General features: G+C 37.8%; 1 protein-coding gene across 14 annotated transcripts in view; it reads right to left on the bottom strand.

The window, feature by feature from the left end:
• ZNF484 (zinc finger protein 484) overlaps positions 1–23,981 on the bottom strand; it is a 57,168-nt gene that overhangs the window by 15,771 nt on the left and 17,416 nt on the right. For 5 of the 14 annotated variants that reach the window (XR_009599141.1, XR_009599147.1, XR_009599142.1 and 2 more), the window contains exons 3-4: positions 22,542–22,570; positions 22,281–22,376 (exon numbers count right to left, since the gene is read on the bottom strand). The exons of 3 other annotated variants lie outside the window; for them this stretch is intronic. Coding sequence is in view for 6 of the 11 variants with exons in the window: in XM_012116216.3 (XP_011971606.3) it covers positions 13,537–15,854; positions 22,281–22,376; positions 22,632–22,758 (2,541 nt within the window). In the remaining 5 variants the exon portion in view is untranslated. Of the gene's footprint in view, positions 1–13,057; positions 15,855–22,280; positions 22,377–22,541; positions 22,571–22,631; positions 22,759–23,981 lie in introns of those variants that run through there. 6 more of the 14 variants (XM_012116216.3, XM_042243019.2, XM_004004083.5 and 3 more) reach the window with 3 other exon arrangements.

Below are 23,981 nucleotides of genomic sequence, written 5' to 3'. Positions count from 1 at the left end.
ACAATTCCCAGGTTCATAAAGGCATGTTTTCTGGCTGTTTCAGAGTTGTATAAAGACGCAGGTAGAACACACTGTACCATTCCAATTGAGATAAGATGTCAGGGGAGAGTGTTCTTGAAGTGTTGACTGCCAAACTTGTTGTTACCCTGATCAGAGAATCTGTCCTGTCAGAAGACTTCCCAGCAAGAAGTGGCAAGCAGTCTCTTTCAGAAAACTCAAAAACTAGATCAAAGCTGTTGTTATAATGAAGAGAGACATGAACCAGTGTGTTTTTCTGGCCAAATCAAGGCTGCAACTATTCTGTTTTCACAATGAGAAAACACTTTGCCATCAGGCACCAATTCCCAGGTTCACAAGAGCATGTTTCCCTGCATTTTCAGAGTTCTGTAAAAACACTCCTATGAAACGATGTACCATTCCTTGAGAAAAGATGTCAGGGGATAGTGTTCTATGGGTGTTGACTGCCATACCTGTTGTTACTCTGATTAGGTGAAATTTTACTGTCAGATGACTTCCCAGCAAAAAGTTGGAAGCATGCTTTTTATTTCAGAAAACTCAATATTGTGAACAAAGCGGTTGTAATGAAAAGAAAAATGAAGAAGTATGTTTTTCTTGCAAGTTTAAGGCTGCAACTATGCAGCTTATACTGGGGGAAATACTTCTTTTGCCATAAGTTCCCAGTTCCCAGGTTTACAAAATCATGCTTTCCTGTAGTTTCAGAACTGTGTAAAGACCTCATAGGATACACTGTACCATTCCATGAGAAAATAGGTCAGAGGAGAGTGTTCTGTGAATGTTGACTGCCATACCTGCTTTTACCCTGATTAGGTACTGCTGTTACTCTGAAATGGTGCTGTTATGTGACTTCCCAGCAAGAAGTGACAAGCAGCCTGGTTTTTTTGTTTTTTTGTTTTTTGTTTTTTCAGAAAACTCCAAAATTTGACGGAAGCTATTGTATTGAAGAGAAAAATGAACCAGTGTGTTTTTCTGGCAGGTTTGAGGCTGGAATTATCCAGCTTCCAATGGTAAAAAAATACAACTTTTACCATAAGGGCCTAATTCCCAGGTTCACAAAAGCATGATTCCTGGCTGTTTCAGAGTTGTGTAAAGACATACCTATGACACATTGGACCATTCCATGAAAAAGGTTGTCAGGGCAGTGTTCTGTGAGTGTTGACTGCCTTATCTGTTGTTACCCTGATTAGGTGATTCTGTACAGTCAGACAACCTCCCAACAAGAAGTGGCAAGCAGCGTGTTTCTTTTGGAAAACTCAAAAACTTAACCAAAACTGTTGCTGTCATGAAGAGAAAAATGAACCAGTGTGTTTTTCTGGCAGGTTTGAGGCTGGAATTATCCAGCTTATAAATGTGGAAAATACATGTTTTGCCATAAGGGCCCAATTCCCAGTTTCACAAAAGCATGTTTCCTGGCAGCTTCAGAGTTGTGTAAAGACACACCTAGGACACACTGTACCATTCCATGAGAAAAGATGTCAGGGGAGATTGTTCTCTGAGAGTTGATTTCCATACCTGTTGTTATTCTCATTAGGTGAAACGATACTGTCAGGTGACTTCCCTGCCTGAAGTCAGAAGGAGCCTGTTGCTTTCATAAAACTCCAAAACTTAACCAAAGCTATTGCTTTAATGAGGAAAATGAAACAATGTGTTTTTCTGGCAGCTTTGAGGCTGAAACTATCCAGCTTTCACAGTGGGAAAATACTTCTTTTGCCATCAGGCCCCAATTCCCAGGTTCACAAAATCATGTTTCCCTGCAGTTTCAGAACTGTGTAAAGACATTCCTAGGACACACTGTACCTTTCCATGAGAAAATAGGTCAGAGGAAAGTGTTATTTGAGTGTTGACTGCCATACCTGCTGTGACACTGATTAAGTGAAATAGTAGTCATGGGACTTCCTAGCAAGAAGTGGCAAACAGCCTGTTTCTTTCAGAAAAATAAAAAACTCAACCAAAGCTGTTTGCAATGAAAGGAAAAATGAACCAGTGGGTTTTTCTGGCAGGATGAGGTTGCATAGTTCCAGCTTCCTAAGGTGAAAAATACAGGTTTTAGCATCAGGGCCCAATTCCCAGGTTTACAAAAGCATGATTCCTGGACATATTGTACCATTCCGTGAGAAAAGATGTCAGGGGAAAGTGTTTTGTGAACAAACTGACTTACAAACGCATGCTCAGAATGGAACTCATTCATAAGTAGGGGACTTACTGTAATATATAAAGCTTAACTAGGACTAGAAATTCAGAAACTATGAAAGAAGAGACGGGCATATTTAAACATGTAAAAATTACTTGTGAATGAGAACTATCATATACAAAGTCAAGAGACAATAAGTTTTTTCTTAAGTTACTACATTTAGTACATAAAGAGCTGTAACATACTGACAAGACAATCCAAAGAGCAAAATTTATGAACAGTTTATAAAGACAACCTGCAAATTAGCAAAGTGGTAAAGGAACTTTTAAACAGGTATATCAATATGTCCATTAAAATAAAACTAGTTATCACTTTGAAATCATAAAATTCCTCAAGGTTAAAGAATAATAGCTACTTTTGATAGAGGAGAAGGGCACATTTTTATCCTATTAGAATTAGGAAATATTAGTCTTATTCAAGAGAAATCTGGCAACCTCTGTTAAAATAAGAAAACATAATTCAATCCATCAATCTCATTTTTACAAGGGAAAAGAAGGCTCTAGTAGGTAAGAGCATAATTATGCTGTCCTCTAACCTGTTTTCTGTGCCACCTCTTGAGGATGGTGGATCAGTTTTCCTTGTGACAAAACTGTCAATAAACAGTGGCAAGTGGTTGAAAAAAATATGGCATGTCCATACCATGGGCTCTTCAGCTGGTTAAAAGTACTATTGAGTTTAAAAGATGCCAAAACGCATGTATAATTCTAATTAAGATAATGAAAACACACGAGTGAGTGAAGTAGCTCAGTTGTGTCCAACTCTTTGCGACCCCGTGGACTGTAGCCTACCAGGCTTCTCCATCCATGGGATTCTCCAGGCAAGAATACTGGAGTGGGTTACCATTTCCTTCTCCAGAAAACACACATATGTGTGTACAAACAACATATTAAGGTGTCCATATGTGATCATGTGTAAAAAGAAAAATATAAGAAGCTCATCAACATTGCTTATCTGTTGACAGACTGTTGATGGCTGGAGTTACTGAGAATGGAGAAAGTATACAATTCAAGAGACAAAATATGTCACACTTAATAAAGTTTTGCATGTATGCACATGTGTGTGTGTTTTTAATTAAAAGAGAGGCAATTTTTGGACTGGCCTATTTATCCTCACTTGTTCTGCAGACATGAGCATGAAATCAAAGCAATAAACAAGATGAAAAATTGCTTCTAGAGGAAGACTTCTTCCACTGTATCAAATATATAGTTTCCTCCTAGTATTAATTTTGTGGCATTTTAAGAAAATGATATATTCTTAGAAGATTTACTTCTCTTGGGTATTTATCTGTTGTCAGTAAGGTGTAACTCATGGACAAAGACATATACAAATTACAATAATCATAGGGCCTCTCTACTGTGTATGGTTAGTCACTCAGTTATGTCCAACTCTTTGCAACTCCATGGAGTAGCCCACCAGGCTCCTCAGTCCGTGGGGGATTCTCCGGGCAAGAATACTGGAGTCGGTTGCCATGCTCTCCTCCAGGGGGTCTTCGCAACCCAGGTCTCCTGCATTGCAGGTGGATTCTTAACTATCTGAGCTACCAGGGAAGCCTTTTTAAAAATATAATTATAAATTACATAAATTATAAATGAATAATTTATAATTCTGACTTGTGTGAGAAAACTTTCTCACTTTTAAGAAATAGACAATTTTACTTGTGTATAAATACAGAATACTGAAAACTGATTTATGAAAGAAAATATTCCATTTAGTGCATTAATGTTCCTCTAACAGAAAATTTCTGATAACTTCCAGCTGTGGAGTTCTCTAGTTATTGCTTTTATAGGTTTTTCCCTCCAAAATGAGTTTCTCCAATGAAGTATAATTTATGAATGCACTTCTACTCAAATTTAATCAGACAAAGTTCTCTCCTCTATGAATTATCTGATGCATAAATATTGGTTTGAGTGAAAGCGTTCTCATACTTACTGAATTAACAGAACAAGATTCTTTTGTGAAAAATTAACATAAACTGCACTTTAATTTAAAAATTTATATTTCAAGCTGTCTTAAAATAATTTTGCTGTAAATACAAATGAATTGTATTATAGTACTGTCATTAAAAGATATGGCTAACTCATACTACTTTCCCTAGTCAAGTCTGTACCCTACATTTCCTTCAATCAGTTTATACTGACCTTGGGATTTACCTACTTAAGATTTAGTTCTCATATTCCACTGATAATTTTCCATCATCCATTCCTCAGTTAATTCCCAAGTATTCCTTGAGATACAGGGAGGCCCACAAAACAGTCTTCCTTTGTCCTAGGAATTAACAGTATGTTTATAAAAAGAAAAGTGTCTCTTTTTGGGGGGTGAGGGTCTTAGTCATATAAGTTGTATTTTTTTAATGTATCTGAAAATAAAAAGGTTGAAAATCATCTTTCTGGGTTGACCAAAAAGTTCATTTGGGTTATTCCATACTATCACATGGAAAAACAAACATTTTGGCCAACTCAATATTTTTAAGTCACTGACTTCAACACCAGTTTTCATTAACTTAATTTTCTATTAATCATCCAAAGAAAATAAAAACATACTCTCAAAAAAGAAATCTAAGAGACTCCTTGCCAATCTCCTCCTTTTGCTAAAGTTTGACAATTACTATAATAAAATTTTATACCACCAGAAATTTTCTCATATTAGTTTATAAAGTGTTTAACACAAGAGTGAATGACAACTTCTACAACAAAAATTGGGAGTAAAGTCACGTTACAAATCACAGCACTTTCATTTTTACGTTAGTTGGAAAGTTTTGATAATTTATATATTTATTTCTGGACTCTGCATTCCAGGAACAGCTATCTCAGTAAATTGAAATTTCCTGCTAATGGCAGTGTAGGTAGTCTGTACCAGCACTCCCTCTGTGAATTAAAAAAGGTGGAAGAAAATATTAAATATGTTTAATTTTGTGATGGTATTGGAGAGCTACAAAGCAAGTGAGAAATTCCAGGAACTAGAGATAAGATGTGAGTGTGTGCTAAGTCACTTCACTTGTGTCTGACTCTTTGCAATCCTATGGACCATAGCCTGCCAGGCTCCTCTGCCCATGGGATTCTACAGGCAAAAATACTGGAGTGGGTTGCCATTTCCTTCTCCAGGGGATCTTCCTGACCCAGGGATCAAACCTTCATCTCCTGCATTTACTGCATTGACAGGTGGGTTCTTTACCACCAGCACCACTCGGGAAGCCCTGAGATGAGACATAACCTCTGGAATTTGGAACTTTTTTTTTTAAAAAAGAGGTGTCTGTTAATTCTTAAAGCAAATATTGGACAACAGAAGATTAACACAGCCTTTTGACAAATTTATGTGACTTGGATGATAGAAAAAGGAAGGGAGTTCCAGAAAAACATCTATTTCTGCTTTATTGACTATGCCAAAGCCTTTGACTGTGTGGATCACAATGAACTGTGCCAAATTCTGAGAGAGATGGGAATACCAGACCACCTGACCTGCCTCCTGAGAAACCTATATGCAGGTCAGGAAGCAACAGTTAGAACTGGACATGGAACAACAGATTGGTTCCAAATAGGAAAAGGAGTACGTCAAGGCTGTATATTGTCACCCTGCTTATTTAACTCATATGCAGAGTACATCATGAGAAATGCTGGGCTGGAAGAAGCACAAGCTGGAATCAAGATTGCCAGGAGAATATATCAATAACCTCAGATAAGCAGATGACACCACTCTTATGGCAGAAAGTGAAGAGAAACTAAAAGCCTCTTGATGAAAGTGAGAGGAGAGTGAAAAAGTTGGCTTAAAGCTCAACATTCAGAAAACTAAGGTCATGGCATCTGGTCCCATCACTTCATGGGAAATAGATGGGGAAACAGTGGCTGACTTTATTTGTGGGTTGGGGGGAGGGCTCCAAAATCATTGCAGATGGTGACTGCACCTATGAAATTAAAAGACACTCACTCCTTGGAAGGAAAGTTATGACCAACCTAGATAGCACATTAAAAAGCAGAGATATTACTTTGCCAACAAAGTTCCGTCTAGTCAAGGCTATGGTTTTTCCAGTGGTCATGTATGGATGTGAGAGGTGGACTGTGAAGAAAGCTGAGTGCCAAAGAATTGATGCCTTTGAACTGTGGTGTTGGAGAAGACTCTTGCAAGTCCCTTGGACTGCAAAGAGATCCAACAGTCCATCCTAAAGGAGACCAGTCCTGGGCGTTCATTGGAGGGACTGATGCTGAGGCTGAAACTCCAATATTTTGGCCACCTTATGCGAAGAGCTGACTCATTGGAAAAGACCCTGATGCTGGGAGGGATTGGAGCAGGAGGAGAAGAGGACGACAGAGGATGAGATGGCTGGATGGCATCACTGACTCGATGCACATGAGTTTGGGTGAATTCTGGGAGTTGGTGATAGACAGGGAGGCCTGGAGTGCTGTGATTCATGGGGTCACAAAGAGTCAGACATGACTGAGCAACTGAACTGAACTGAACTGAAAGGAATGAAGAGCTTTCCAGGAGGCTCAGTTGATAAAAATATGCCTGCCAATGCAGGAGATACAGATTTTATCCCTGGGTCAGGAAGATCCCCTGAAGAAAGAAATGGCAACCCACTCCAGTTATTCTTACCTGGGAAATCCCATGGACAGAAGAGCCTGGCAGGCAACAGTCCATGGGGTTGCAAAAGAGTCAGACACGACTTAGTGACCAGACGACACGTGGACAAAAGTAGAATTAAGGTCCTTCAGTGGAGGAGAGGCCTGATAAACCTCTCAAAGACCTAAGTCTTGAAGAGTATCCCCTAAGACTAAGAGTGAAAAAAAATAAAGAAGCCTTCACAGGGACTGAAACCCAGTTTCGAATAATCTCAATATATGATAGGATGAAGGCAATCAGGGACTACTCGTGTTCCTAGACTGTTCATCTGTTAAAAGCAAAGACAAACCCTCTCTGAAAGATGATATCATCCCGTCCATCTAATTATATCTACAATTTTTAATATATAGTATCTAAGCTGTTCATCTACAATCACAAGTTACATAAGAAAACAAGATATCATCAAAACCCAATAGAAACAACAACCAACAGAAAAGGGCTAACAAGAAATCTAGACAACAGGGTCATCACTAGGAGAAGAGATGGAAGATAATCAAGTAACTGCATAATTTGAATAAATAATAACTAAAAATTTTCCCAAGTGTGCAAAAAACCCCACTAAGCTACAGGTTTTTTAAAAAAACTGCAAATCCCAAGCAGAATACATATTACATCGTACCTAAGCATATCACCGTCAAACTGTTGACAGCCTAAAACAAAGACATAGATTTTCAAGGAGTGAGAGAAAAGAATTTTAAAAAGAACATAACCTTCAAAGATAACTAGATTGAAAGCTTAATTTTCAACAAAACAATGAAAGACAAATCATAACAAAATATCTCAAAATACCAATAGAAAATAAAACTTAGAATTCTAAACTCAGTAAAAGCATCTTCTAAAAATGAAAGCAAAATTAAGACATTTTCCAACAAATGAAAACAGTTTGTCACCAGCAAACATACACTAAAAGCTAAAGGCTGTTGTTCAGTCAGAAGAAAAAAGATTCAAGAAGGAAAATTAAAGGACAAGATATGTAACAAAAAGGGTAAATATGTGCATTAATTTAAGTGAAGATTGAAACAGTAATGATTAATGAAATAGTAATGATTGAACATGTCAAATACATATAGAATTAAAATGCATGACATCAATACCATATAAGTCAAAAAGGAAATAACAATGTTCTAAAAATGGTGAGTACTAATTTACATTAGTCCTTAATAAGTGAAGTATGCATAGTGTATTAATATCTTACATAGTAAAATTTGAGACAAAAAGCATGACTAAAGATAAAGAGGAATATTTTATAATGATTAAGTTTCAATTAACCAGAAAGAGTATAACAAGTCTAAATGTAAATGGATGTAGAACCAAAGACTTAAAATATATAAAATGAACATTGGTAGCTATAAGGAGAAACAGATTCACAATTACTCTGGAAGACTAGAACACACTTCATTCAGTACCTAATAGAATAAAAAACCAAAAAAAAGTTTTAAAAAAATAGAGGATTTGAGATAGAAATTAATTAAAATCAATTTGTAGAGATTAAGAGGAGATAGGAATACTCCTTCAAATGTGCTGCTAAGTCACTTCGGTCGTGTCCGACTCTATGAGATCCCACAGATGGCACCCCACCAGGCTCCACCATCCCTGGGATTCTCCAGGCAAGAACATTGGAGTGGGTTGCCATTTCCTTCTCCAATGTGTGAAAGTGAAGTCGCTCAGTCGAGTCCAACTCTTTGCAACCCCATGGACTGCGGCCCACCAGGCTCCTCCATCCATGGGATTCTCCAGGCAAGAGTGATGGAGCGGGTTGCCATTGCAACTTTCTTCTAAAAACACAAACTCAAATGCAAGACAACTGCCTCATGGTAATCACTGCAGATGCTGACTGCAGCCATGAAATTAAAAGATGCTTACTCCTTGGAAGAAAAGTTATGACCAACCTAGATAGCATATTCAAAAGCAGAGACATTACTTTGCTGACTAAGGTCCGTCCAATCAAGGCTATGGTTTTTCCAGTGGTCATGTATGGATGTGAGAGTTGGACTGTGAAGAAGGCTGAGTGCCAAAGAATTGGTACTTTTGAACTGTGGTGTTGGAGAAGACTCTTGAGAGTCCCTTGGACTGCAAGGAGATCCAACCAGTCCATTCTGAAGGAGATCAGCCCTGGGATTTCTTTGGAAGGAATGATGCTAAAGCTGAAGCTCCAGTACTTTGGCCACCTCATGCGAAGAGTTGACTCACTGGAAAAGACTCTGATGCTGAGAGGGATTGGGGGCAGGAGGAGAAGGGGACGACAGAGGATGAGATGGCTGGATGGCATCACTGACTCGATGGACGTGAGTCTGAGTGAACTCCGGGAGTTGGTGGACATGGAGGCCTGGCGTGCTGCAATTCATGGGGTCACAGAGTAGGACACGACTGAGTGACTGAACTGAACTGAACTGAACTGAACCTAATATATCCCCTTCATGGATCATAGCCTTATCGTGATGACGGGGCTTGCATAACTGAATGAAGCTATGAAACATGCCATGCAGCCACCCAAGATGGATGAGCCATAGTGAAAAGTTCTGACAAAACACGGTCCACTGGAGAAGAAAAGGGCAACTCATTCCAGTATTCTTGCCAGAGAACCCCATGGACAGTATGAAAAGGCAAAAAGGTATGACATGGGAAGATGAGTCCCCCAGGTTAAAAGGTGTTCAATATGCTATAGGGGGAAAGCAGAGGGCAATTACTAATAGCTCCAGAAAGAATAAAATGGCTGGGCCAAAGGACGAACCATGCTTAGCTGTGGATGAGCCTGGTGGTAAAATGAAGTCCAACGCTGTAAGAACAGTAAATATTGCATAGCAACCTGGAGTATTAGGTCCATGAATCAAGATAAATTGGCCATGGTCAGGTAGGTAATGGCAAGAGTGAACACCAACACCTTAGGAATCAGTGAACTAAAATGGACAGGAAGAAGAAATAGAGTGCCTTTCATAGTCAACAGAACAGTCTGAAACAGAACAGTCTGCATTTTGGGTGCAGCCTCAAAAATGACAGAATGATGTCCATTGTGTCCAAGGAAAACCATTCAACATCACAGTAACACAAGGCTATGCCCCAATCACTAATGCCAAAGAAGCTGAGGTTCACTGATTCTATGAAAACCAACAAGACCTTCTAAAACTAATATTAAAAAAGATGTCCTTTTTATCATAGGGCACTGGAATACAAAACTAGGAAGTCAACAGATAACCAGAATAACAGGCAAGTTTGGCCTTGGAGCACAAAAGGAGGCAGGGCAAAACTAACAGAGTTTTATCAAGAGAACATGCTGGTCATAGAAAAGACCCTTCCCCAGCAACCTAAGAGATAGCACTACACATGGACATCACCAGATGATTAATACTGAAATCTGATTGATTATGCAGCCAAAGATGGAGAAACTCTATACAGTCAGCAAAATCAAGACATGGAGCTGACTGTGACTCAGGTCATGAGCTTCTTATTACAAAATTCAGACTTGAAGAAAGTAGGGAAAAACCACTAGACCATTTAAGTAGTTAATCAAATCCCTAAATCAAATCCCTTATGATTATACAATGGAGGAGGCAAAAAAATCCAAGGGATTAGATCTGGTAGACAGAGTGCCTGAAGAACTAAGGATGGAGGTTTCTAACACTGGTCAGGAAGCTGTGATCACATCAATCCCAATGAAAAAGAATGCAAAAGAATGCAAAATGGTTGTCTGATGAGATATTACAAATAGCTGAGGAAAGAAGAGAAGTGAAAGGCAAGAAAGGCAAAGATATACCCAACTCAATGCAGAGAATATCAAAAAGAGATAAGGCTTTCTTAAATGAACAATGCATAGAGGAAAACAATAGAATGGGAAAGACTAGAGACCTCTTCAAGAAAACTGGAGATATCAAGGGAACATTTCATGCAAAGATGGGCACTATAAAGGACAGAAAAGGTAAGGACCTAACAGAAGCAGAAGAGATTGAGAGGTGGCAAGAATGCACAGAATCATGCAAGAAAGGTCTTAATAACCTGGAAAATCACAATGGTGTGGTCACACACCTAGAGCAGGACATCCTGGAGTGTGAAGTCTAGGGGCCTCAGGGAGCATTATTATAAACAAAGCTAGTGGAAATGACAGAATTCCAGCTGAGCTATTTCAAATCCTAAAAGATGATGCTGTTAAAGTGCTGCATTCAATATGTCAGCAAATTCGGAATACTTAGCAGTGGCCATGGGACTGGAAAAGGTCAACTTTTATTCCAATCACAAAGAAAGTGTGTATGAAAGTGTCAGTTGCACAGCTGTGTCTCTTTCCAACGCCATGGCCTATAGTCCACTTCTGTCCATGGAATTCACCAGAGAAGAGTACTGGAGTGGATAGCCCTTCCCTTCTCCAGGGGATCTTCCTGACCCCGGGAAAAAACCCGGGTCTCCTGCATTGCAGGCAGATTCTTTACCGTCTAGCCTAATCACAAAGGGCAATGCCAAACAGTTAAAACTATGATACAATTGCACTCATTTCACATGTTAGTAAGGTTATGTTCAAAATCCTTCAAGCTAGGCTTCAGCAGTGCATGAATTGAGAATTTCCAGATGTCCAAGTTGGGTTTCGAAGAAGTAGAGGACCCAGAGATCAAATTGCCAGCAACCATAGGATCATGGAGAAAGCAAGGGAATTCCAGAAAAACATCTATTTCTCCTTTGTGGATTACACTAAAGCCTTTGTTTGTGTGGATCACAACACAACACACTGTAAACTTCTTAAAGAGACGGGATTTCCTGACCACCTTACCTGTCTCCTGAGAAACCTGTATGTGGGCCAGGAAGCAATAGTTAGAAACAGACATGGAACAACTGGTTCAAAATTCAGAAAAGAGTATGACAAGGTTGTATATTGTCACCCCGCTTATTTAACTCATATGCATGCAGGGTACATGATATGAAATGCCAGATGGGATGAATCACAAGCTGGAATCAAGACTGGCTGGAGAAATACCAACAATCTCAGATATGCAGATGATACCACTCTAATGACAGAAAATGAAGAGAAACTAAAGAGCCTCTTGATGAGGGTGAAAGAGGTTTCAAAGCCAGCCTGAACTCAACATTCAAAAAACTAACATCATGGTATCTTGTCCCATCATTTCATGGCAATTAGAAGGGGATAAAATGGAAGCAATAACAGACTCTATTTTCCTGGGCTCCTAAATAACTGCAGACAATGACTGTAACCATGAAATTAAAAGACACTTGCTCCTGGAAAGAAAGCTATGACAAACCTAGACAGCATATTAAAAAGCAGAGACATCACTTTGCCAACAAAGGTCTGCTTAGCCAAAGCTATGGTTTTTCTAGCAGTCGTGTGCAGATACAAGAGTTGAACCATAAAAAAGGCTGAGCACCAAAGAATTGATGCTTTTGAACTGTGGTGCTGGAGAAGACTCAATCTTGAGAGTCCCTTGGACAGCAAGGAGATCAAACCAGTCAATCCTAAAGAAAACCAACCCTGAAGATTCATTGGAAGGACTGATGCTGAAGTTGAAGTTCTAGTACTTTGGTCACTTGATATGAAGAGCTGACTCACTGGAAAAGACCCTGATGCTGGAAAGATTGAAGGCAAAAGGAGAATGGGTTGACAGAGATGGTTAGCTAGCATTACCAACTCAATGGACATGAATTTTAGCTAATTCTGGGAGATAATGGGAGAGAGTGGAGCCTGGTGTGCTATAGTCCATAGAGTTGCAGAGAGTGGGACATGACTGAACAACAACCGCAACAAACTTAGTATGTAATAAATAAATAGAGGATGCATTAACAAAATTGGAAGGAAAGAATTCTAGGTTTTAAAACTCACTTTCTTAATTTGTCTCTTTAGAAAAAGAAATCATTCAAAAAGTAGAGGTTTCTGTAAAAGACAATGAGAATCCAGAGTGCCAAATCTGTAACCTGTGGCTAACTTTCATGATCTCAGAACCAGCTATAGTGTAACAGGTAATCTTTGGGGCTGCTGCTTACATCATTGATCACTTTTGAGATATAGTCTGGGAGCACTTTATACCTCTTAGGCATGAGTTACCTGCTGCCATGGTAGGGAATTAATAAACAGGAAACATGTTAGTTACCTAAAGATGCCTGTGAATATTCAAGTAAGTCTGTGGTTTTTGCCAATCTCAAAGTCAAATTATAAATTTTAAACTTATTAATCCAAATTTCCACACACTAATAAACATTGTAAGCTATAAATAATAGTGACATCCCAAAGGAAAAAAAAAGTAGAGTCCATCTTTGTATCTTTAATTTTCACAACAACTTCTAGATTCTTTTTATTATACATCTGAATTGTCTATACTGTTGCCTTGATTTCAGTGTCCATAGAGTGCTTGGACAATGAAAATTTTTCTTGGAAATCTACGCAAGAAATTCCTTTGGTCAACATTGAATATTTTTGCTATACAGGGCATGAACAACTCAACAGCCCTGATTTATAAAGCTGCTTATCCAAAACGTGAAATAAGAACTACTGGCAAGTCATCTCCTTGCACATGTACTATTATTTGCAGGTGCTTAAAAATCCCAGCATCTGTCAAGTAAACAAGCATGCCATTAATCACTGCTTAAACACTTTCTCCAAAGTGTCTGCCCATATGTATAAAACTGGACATAAGCTATGAGATCCAGATATTCATACGTCTGACTAGACAGAGGAAAATAGTCTTGGGTTACCCCTTGCTTCTTAGTCAAGCTATAGCTCCTCACAACTTTGTATCCCTACCCCATGATTGTGGCACTGGGCATTCTACTTCCTCAGTATTAGATTTCTGATGTACACTGAATTGTGCTTTCCAGTTAAAGTCTTTCCTAAAGTCACTAGATTTATAAGGTTTCTGTTTAGTATGAATTTTCTGGTGTTTAATAAGATTTGATCTGATGGAGAAGGCCTTTCCACATTCAGTACACATATAAGGTTTCTCTCCTGTGTGAATTCGGTGATGTTCAAGGAGTTGTGACTTCTTAATAAAAGCCTTCCCACAGTCACTGCATTTATAGGGTTTTTCTCCAGTATGAATTCTCCTATGTCGATTTAAATGTGACTTCTGGATGAACGACTTCCCACATTCAGTACAAATATAAGGTTTCTCTCCTGTATGGATTCTCTGATGCATAATGAGTGTTGATTTTCGTGCAAAGGCTTTCCCACATTCACTACACTCATAATGTCTTTCTCCAGTATGAGACTGTTGATGTATATGGAGGCCTGACTTTCGAGTGAAGGCTTTTCCACAGTCATCACATTTATAGGGTTTCTCGCCAGTATGAATTTTCTGGTGTGTAAAGAGATTTGATCTGTCCGTGAAAGCCTTTCCACATTCAGCACATCTGTAGGGTTTCTCTCCTGTGTGAATTTGCTGATGTACATGAAGTTGTGACTTCTTTGTGAAAGATTTCCCACAGTCACTGCATTCGTAAGGTTTCTCTCCAGTATGAATTCTCTCATGTGTAATAAAATGTGACTTGTGGAAGAAGGCCTTCCCACATTCAGTGCAAACATAGGGCTTTTCTCCTTTATGAATTCTCTGGTGCATACTCAGTGTTGACTTCTGAATAAATGCTTTCCCACATTCATTGCATTCATAATGTCTCTCTCCAGTGTGACATTTCTGATGTATCCTGAGCCGTGACTTCCAGGTGAATGATTTCCCACAGTCACTGCATTTATAGGGTTTCTCTCCAGTATGAATTTTTTGATGTTTAATGAGATTTGACCTGTCAGTAAAGGCCTTCCCACATTCAGTACATACATAGGGTCTCTCACCAGTATGAATTTTCTGGTGTATAATGAGATTTGTCCTGTGAGTGAAGATTTTCCCACATTCTGAACATATAAAGGGATTCTCCCCTGTGTGAATTCGCTGATGCACATGGAGTTGTGACTTCTTTATAAAGGACTTCCCACAGTCATTGCATTCATAAGGTTTCTCTCCAGTATGAATTCTCTCATGTGTAATAAAATGTGACTTTCGGATAAAGGCTTTCCCACATTCAGTACATACATATGGTTTTTCTCCCGTGTGAATTTTCTGATGCATACTTAGTGTTGACTTTCTTGTGAAAGATTTTCCACACTCAATACATTCAAAGTGTTTCTTGCCAGTATGAGCCTTTTTGTGTATACTGAGATTTGAATTGCGAGAGACATTTTTTCCACATTCACTGTAATCATAGGGGTTTTTTCCTCCAGTAGGAATTCTCTGCAGTCTGAACAGATCTAACTTCTTGAAGAAGGCTTTTCCACGTGCACTGCATTTATAGTCAGTCTCCTCAGTATGAGGAGTTTTCTCATGGTTTGAGTTGAGGGAAAATTTCTTCCCATATTCAGTGCTTACATAGGATTTTTCTCTTGTATAAACCTGAGGCACAGCAAATTGGGACTTCTGAGTGAAGATCATGTCACATTTGGTGCACTCATGATGTTTCTCTTCAGTATAAATCCTTTGATGTGCAAAAAGGTGTGTCTTATGGGTAGAGAGTTTTACACAATCAGAAAATAAATGGAAGTCCTCCCTACTATGATGTTTTTGATGCTGAATGAGAGCTTGCTTACTCAGAAGTTTCTTACATTGATTATATTCACAAGCATTCATTTCTGTATGAGAATTCATACAAGTAAAAGTATTAGCATATCCAATAACCTTATCAAAATTTTCTGTTGCATTGTTTCTATTACAATTACATAAGATTACAACAGGCTTCAAACTCTTTTGAAATGAGTCATAGTTATGGAGTCTTTTTCTTGAAGGAACAAGGTTTGTGTTTACATGAAATTTTTTTCCAATGTCTTTATTATAGTCACAGTTCCCCTTATTAGCTAGTGTATCCTTGTTGGTGAAGATGATAGGACTTAAATATTTGTTCTGGTTTTCCTTATCTCTTCCTGTCTGTTTATCATCTTGCCAAAATTCTTCTAAAATGGAATATAGATCATCTCTTGGGAAGAGACAAATTCCCTCAAACCAGACTGAAACATCTTCAGATATTCCCTGTTTTGATGTTTCAAAACCAATATGCTGATCTAGAAAATAAAATACACAAAGAACAGTTAGCAAAACACAGACGGGGTGATAGAGTGGATACAAGGTGAACACAGAGAAATGGGAGAGGTTCTATATAAATGTAATAATAAATATAGATAAATATATAAAATAAGAATATATATAATAATCTCTTTATATGAAATAATATGCAATAATAAAATAAGCCCTTACATTTACTGTCTGATAAACAATAAAATTTAGATGTCTCAGGCATTGTTCTAACTCATTTAAACATCAACATAACTTTTTGCTATTAATGTTATTATTGTCCCTACTTTACAGATGAGGAAACTGAGCCACAGAAGAGTTAAGAAATGTGCCCAAATCATGCTTAGTAATTGGGGAAGATGAGATTCAAACTGAAATATGCTGTTCTGAACATGCAGCAGAACTACATAATAGGTGTTAGAAGAACAAAGTGACAAACCATGTGGCTAAAAAATATTTCTGAGTCTAGATTCTTATTATCCTTCATCTATAAATCTTAATCTCTCTGCTTTCTCTATTCCCTATTAACCACTGTGCCCTAAATATAAATTTATTTATGTACAGAAATATATTGTAGCCTCAGTCATCCTGAATTAGCTTTACCATTACAAACAGTAAATATATATCTATGATTCAATTCTTTATGCCTGGTTTTGGGGTGCAGATACACACACTTAATAAGGAAGAATATAACAGCAAAAAGGGCTAACTCTGAAGCAGAGACAGAGGTTGTTCATTAAAAGCTGTCCCCTTCCTTCAACAGTGTTAAGCTTAAGAAAAACACTAATACAGTATACTAATACATATATATGGAATTTAGAAAGATGGTAATGATAACCTTGTATGTGAGACAGCAAAACAGACACAGATGTATAGAACAGACTTTTGGACTCTGAGGGAGAGGGAGAGGGTGGGATGATTTGGGAGATTGGCACTGAAACATGTATACTATCATGCAAGAAATGAATCACCAGTCTATGTTTGATACAGGATACAGGATGCTTGGGGCTGGTGCACGAGGATGATCCAGAGAGATGATATGGGATGGGATGTGGGAGGGAGGTTCAGGATTGGAAACTCATGTACACCCGTGGCAGATTCATGTCAATGTATGGCAAAACCAATACAGTATTGTAAAGTAAAATAAAGTAAAAAAAAAAAAAGCTGTCCCCTTCCTTCAACAGTGTTAAGCTTGTAGCCAAGCATGTGTCTATCTCAAAACAACAGGCATATACAGCCTCATTTGTAGGTAAATCCAGGTAACTCATCTATCACCATTCAAATAAGAGTATGAATTATATTTGTTGTAATCAGGTCAATGTTTTAAGGAAGTAAGTATGTCTCCCATAACTCTTCCCACTGGCTATATTACAGACTTGATAGCTCAGTTCTATGCTGCTGATGATGCCTGAGACAAGAGATTAGAAAAACTACAGCCCTCAGGCTAAATCCAGGCCAGGTTAATGTTTATGTTCTTTAAGTCACTGTTTCTGGGGGTCTATCAATGACAGGAGGTGGGTTTGACTCCAATATACCATTCTTACCTACAATAAGAATCACTAATATCCCCAACTGTGGAATAGTGTATAAGACATAGCAGAGTCAGTTCTGATGAGGTGGATGAACCTAGAACCTATTATACAGAGTGAAGTGAGTTAGAGAAAGATAAATATCGTATTCTAATGCATATATACAGAATCTAGAAAAATGGTTCTGAAGAATTTATTTACAGGGCAACAATGGAGAAACAGACATAGAGAATAAACTTAATGGACACAGGGAGAGGGGAGGAAAGGGTGAGATGTATGGAAAGAGTAACACGGAAACTTACATTACCATGTGTAAAATAGATAGCCAATGGGAATTTGCTGTATGGCTCAGGAAACTCAAACAGGGGTTCTGTAACAGGGGTGGGATGGGGAGGGAGATGGGAGGGAGGCTCAAAAGGGAGGGGATATATGTATTCCTATGGCTGATTCATGTTGAGGCTTGACAGAAAACAACAAAATTCTGTAAAGCAATTATCCTTCAATAAAAAAAATTTTTTTAAAGACATAGTAGATTCTCAGTAAATACTTACATAAAAATCAGATTACTCTTTAAGACACAGTCTAAACTTGTATCCATTTCATTCTATCTCCAGGACCATATAATGTTTGTAATATCCCCAAACACATTCTTTTAACTTTTATATTTTTGGGCTAGTGGTAAAGAACCCACCTACCAATGCAGGAGACTTAAGAGACATGGGTTCAATCCTTGGATTAGGAAGAGCCCCTGGAGAAGGAAACAGCAACCCATTGCAGTATTCTTGCCTGGAGAATTCCATGGACAAAGGAGCCTGATGGGCTATACAGTCCATGGGGTTGCACAGAGTCGGACATGACTGAAGTGACTTAGCACACATTACAGTTTTACTCACACATATTAATGTTTTCATCAAGCCTGAGGACCTCTAATACTAGATTCCTAGACATGGCTTTCATCTTTTGCAACTTTTCACTTTCTTTAGCTTATAAACCCACTGCTATGCCTGACAGTATTTACATTATTATCAATGATGTTCAATGTAAAGAATTTGCTCCTGTGGTAAAAAGTTTAATTATTCATAATTCCTCTGTCACAAACTGAATTACCAATTCAGTAAAATACAAAGTCATAATTCAGGCCAATAAAATGAATGTATGTGAGCTATCTTCCCACCAGTCACTAAAGTCTATTTTATTACTGAATCTAAACGTATATTCTTTTCCTTTTCCCCACTAAGCTTCCTTTTCCTGATCCTTTATTTCTTTTCAAAATTCATTTCCTTCATGGATCATTTAGGGTTCTATGCTCTGAAAATGAATCTCAAACCTCAGCAAAACTCTAGGAAGGCTCTCTTTTCTCTTAACTTAAAAATAAACACAGATACTCTGAGCCTTACAAAGTCATATTTAATTGGCATAGATGTACACAAAAATAAATGCTTAATGCTCAAAGGCTTAAATTTTAAACATTTCTTTCAGTTGTCTTCCCTTTCCAATTACAATTATTGGTCCTTTAAATTACTCTTAGCAGAAAAAATTTCAAATCCCTCTGAAATAGAGCAAAATATCACCTAAAGAATTTAATTTCACTAAATATTCTCTAGAGAAACATTTTTGAAATAGATAAAAGACTCAGTTGTCATTCAAATTAATGTCATTTTCTCTGAGTTTTTGTGGGTCAGAGAATCAAAAAAGGGAAAAAGTAATGTATACCATAACACATCCAATAAAAGAAGTAAGTGAAACATGAGAGCAAAGTATAAGTATGTAGATTATCTGAATAGGGAGACAGATCAGAAAATAAAGGGTCAGACACAGGGGAATAATTAAAGAAAATGTTAAAATGAAGCAAACATGATTATGGAAACTAAACAAAGATAAATGTGAACTGCAAATATGAGGTATGTTCTTCCTTTAGTTTATTAATCCATTGAGAGAAATTCTCATATGTTAGGTAATATTTTGCATCATATAGCTATGACAAGATAAGTATAATATTTTAACCAGTAGCACCTAGGAAAAACATTTTTTTAAACATCAAAACAGGGTTAGAATAATTCAAGCATAAGTGAATGTAGACATGGTTTTAGGTTTTACTTTTCACTGGAAAGTAAAAGGAGGAGGGCATCTAAATGATACTTTCTAAAAGAGAAAAATTAGTAGAAAGAGCATAAAGAATTGTTTGAGAAGATGAGCCACAGGGAAAAGCAAAAATATGACAACATTGAAACAATAAACAATAAAATATGACAACATTTAGAAAGGTGTGCCACTTGCTTTAGCATGCTACATTGTAACTGCTCTTCCTTCACACAAGTAGCTGCCTGGTGGGCCCTTATATGCATAAGGTATCAATTGTTCCCCTGAAAGCTTATACAATGAGAACCAACCTGATCTGTTTCCTTAATTCTGGTGTCATTCATGGCTTATGCCAGAATTGAGACAAATGATTCAATTTGAGACACATACATAGGTCTTAGGCCACTTTAAGGAGGGCCTACTCCTTATATCTGTCCCAGAATACCAACTATAACTTCCAACTTCAATTGGTTAAATATATGACACAGTCTTGTGGGAATCAGCAAATGCAGCATAAAGTAGCACAGCTCAAAGTATGTACTCAGCAGCAGGCAGTAAATCCAGAGAACAAGAGAAGAAAGCCCCCTTGGTGGTGGTCATCATCCAAAGATCCTGCTTACTACATCAACTGTTAAGTCACCTGCAGAGAAGCAATGGACTCCCACACCAAATTTGGTTCAGATGTCAAGAGTGATGATTCAACACACAACCAATAAGATATGAAAAAGTTCATTACTCATTTAATGAGGCTTTTGAAGGGAAAGCTCCCAAACAGGTCTGAAAGTGGCTTAACAGTGAGAAGAGGAAACTGGCTTGGGTTTTTTATAGTAGTTGGGGGATGGTACTAAGCTGACTTGTACAGAGCAACTTGCCACTAGCACTAATGGAAAGAGCATCTGGGTTTTCTTGTAGTTTGTCCAGATGTGGGGCAGAAGCTAAAGAGAGAGTGGTGACATTTGGAAGGTGTCAGTAGTCAAATACCAAAAATGAAATCAGAATCTATTACAAGATACATGATAAGATGTTCAAAACATTTTGTTATTAGAGAAACACAAATTAAAACAAATAGAAATTAAAATCCACTAGATTATGAGAAATTATTAGAAATATGGGCAGGGATGTGGAGAAACTGATGCCTTTGTATGTTTAGAGGATTGTAGACCAATACATCCAATCTGAAAAACAATATGGTTATACTTAGTGAAATAAAGCATTAGTATATTCATTAATAAAACACTCCCACTACTCTTCTTCAAGAAATTCTTGCTTCCTAAAAGAATAGTTCTTGAAGAAATTTATTATAGTACTAGCTATAGCAGCTAGAAAGCTGGACAAGTAAATCTGGCATATATATATACTATGGAATGTAAGCATCAATTAGAAGCAATGAGCTAGGAAAACAATGTAACGTGAACCAATTTAGTGCTGAGAGGAAAAAAAATAAACTAAGTAGGATACATAGCGCAGTGGGGCTTCCCTGGTGGTACAGAGGTCAAAGCGTCTGCCTGCAATGTGGGAGACCTGGGTTCAGTCCCTGGGTTGGGAAGATCCCCTGGAGAAGAAAATGGCAACCCACTTCAGTATTCTTGCCTGGAGAATCCCATGGACAGAGGAGCTTGGTGGGCTACAGTCCACGGGTCGCAAAGAGTCGGACACGATGGAGCGACTTCACTTTCACAGCACAGTACGATTTTTAGAAATTAAAATGACCAACAATTTAAATTTTACAAATACCTGACAAATTCAAGAATAAATTGCAAGCAAACATATAAAATACAGTAGAGCAACTGCCTCTGGGAAGAATAAAAATGAAGTAGGGAGTGAGGATTAAAAGGGATAAATTAAAAAATACAACAAAACTTTTTTAAAAATTGTAAAATAGGGGATTCCCTGGCTATCCACTGGTTAGGACTCTGAGTTTCCACTGCAGGGCGTGCAGGTTCAATACCTGGCCAGAGGAACTAAGATCCCACATGCTGTGGAGTGTGGTCCCCCAAAATTATAGACTTAAAATAAGAAGCTATCCCCAAATGTAAGTAATGGAAATCTCAAAGCCAACAGTTGGGGGAGAGGCATGGGAGATGATATAATATGGCCATCTCTAGATGACAATTCTGAAGCACCTTAAGGGAAAAGAAAGAAAATGAAGAGAAATAAGCAGGTGAGTGACCCAAAGTAATTTTTTTTAAAGGCAATTTTATGAGTACCTGAATGTGTAAGGAAAGGATTTAAGACATCGACAGAGATTTTTTTAAAAAAATTTTTTTAATGCTATAAAAAGGGAGAAAAAGCAAAACAGCAGGATCCTACAGCCAATGTACCAGTAACTGTAGCACATCCCTCTTAAAGAGTCAAGCAAAGAAGACACTGATATTGGAAGGGGCCTTAAGTGGGAATGGCTTCCCTGGTGGTTCAGAGGTTAAAGCGTCTGCCTGGAATGCGGGAGACCCGGGTTCAATCCCTGGGTCGGGAAGATCCCCTGGAGAAGGAAATGGCAACCCACTCCAGTACTCTTGCCTGGAAAATCCCATGGACAGAGAAGCTTGGTGGGCTACAGTCCATGGAGTCGCAAAGAGTCGGACACGACTGAGTGACATCACTAAGTGAAAATGGCATTTAGATGTGTAAGAGACCAATATCAGCTCTATCCATGCAGTTTCAAAAGTTCAGAATGTTAGAGAAATATCATATTAAAAGCACTTCAAAAAAAAAAAAGAAAAAGAATAAAAGCACTTCAAAGTTGCCAAACTCTGCCAGTAAAACTGTGATTTGGCTATGCTATCTCCTATGCTTTTGGTTCCTACTCACCTAGACAGCTCTGGCTTGAGATTTTGCCATTCCACATAAATGGTTCTTCTCCCCACTCCAAGTTGAAAATGACTTCTGCTTTGGGAACTTGACACCCTGATGATAGGAAACAACAAAGCCCTCCATTTACTTTTCAGAAAAGTTCATGGGGAACAGAAGTATATTCTTAATGTCCAAAAGAGATTGTTAAGAACATGGAACAAAATAAGGACAAAACTATCGCACTTCAGATGTCCTACAGTCTTTGGAAGTCCCACATACCTTAGAAACACCAAATTTCAGAAATTCCACTATGGAAAAAAAAAGATACACTCAGTTAGGTACAGCCTTACCCAGCAGAGCTGTGCTTACCCACTGAGATCAAGTTGAAATAGTTTTCCAGCATTACATCCCTGTATAGACTTTTCTGAGCAAGGTCCAATTGTTGCCACTCCTCCCTGCTGAAGTCTACAGATATATCTTTGAAAGACACTGATCCCTGGAAAAACACATGTTTATTCAATGAAAAGCATCAGGATTGTAGGATAAGAGCAAGATATTTATGAACTTATTTTTAATAATTTTTAACATGATACAACATATAAGATTCTCACTAAATACCTAAATTTGACATTATTATTTCAAGGGAAAAATAAATATTAAAAGTATTAGGTCATTCTTTCTGTGGCTCTAATAGCATTCTGAGGTTTTGTTTTTATCTGTGTGCTGGTTACAAAAGAATAAACTGAAAACTCATCAAGCTGCAAACCTGATTTCTGCATTCTTTTCCATGTATGCCATATTTCATTAACACTTCAGTTAGAAAAGCAATGATTTTTTTCAGATATAAAATCAGAAGCACAAACAACCAAAGAAAAAATAGATAAATTGGACTTTATCAAAATTTAAAACTTTGTGCTAAAAAGGATACCATTAAGAAAGTGATAAGATAAGGGAATTTGCTGGCAGTCCAGTGTTAGGTCTCTGCACCATCACTTCAGGGGGCATGGGTTCAATGCCTGGGAGGGGAACTGAGATCCCCATGCTATACCCAATGGCCCAAAATGAAAAAAAAAAAACCAACAATAACAACAACAAACAGAACAAACAAAGTGTTTACTTAAAGTAAAAACAACTCAAAGATTATGGGGAAATGTCTGCAATTATATATTTGATAAAGGACTTGTGTAAAGAATATATAAATAATTCTTACAACTCAATAAAAAGATAAATGATCCAATTAAAAATGGACTAAGGGGACTTCCCTGGTGGTCCAGTGGATAAAACTCCATGCTCCCAATGCAGGGGGCCTGGGTTTGATCCCTGGTCAGGGAGCTAGATTCTACATGCTATAACAAAAGATCCTGGATTCTGCTACAAAGCTCAAACATCCCTCATGCCACAGCTAAGACCTGGCACAGTCAAATAAACAAATGGACCAAGAAGAATATACATATATCCAAGGAAGATATACAAATGGCCAAAAAGCATGAAAGGTTCTCAATACAGGTCAATATAGTCAAAAGGGATATCAAAATTCAAAGAGATACCCCTTCAAATTCACTAAGATGATTATAAAATAAAAAATGCTCTGCTTGTGTATACTTGTGTTTTTATTATTTTTGTAGCAAAATAATAAATGCAACTAAATCTTGAATTCTGAAATTTAAAAAATGCTCCAATCATTAGTCATCAGGAAAGTGCACCTACTACGATGGCTAT

Source organism: Ovis aries, chromosome 2 (genome assembly GCF_016772045.2).
Source record: "Ovis aries strain OAR_USU_Benz2616 breed Rambouillet chromosome 2, ARS-UI_Ramb_v3.0, whole genome shotgun sequence".
In the NCBI taxonomy this organism is placed as follows: Eukaryota; Metazoa; Chordata; class Mammalia; order Artiodactyla; family Bovidae; genus Ovis; species Ovis aries.
Note: the sequence above shows the minus strand (reverse complement) of the source record. Positions and strands in the feature narration are given on the sequence as shown.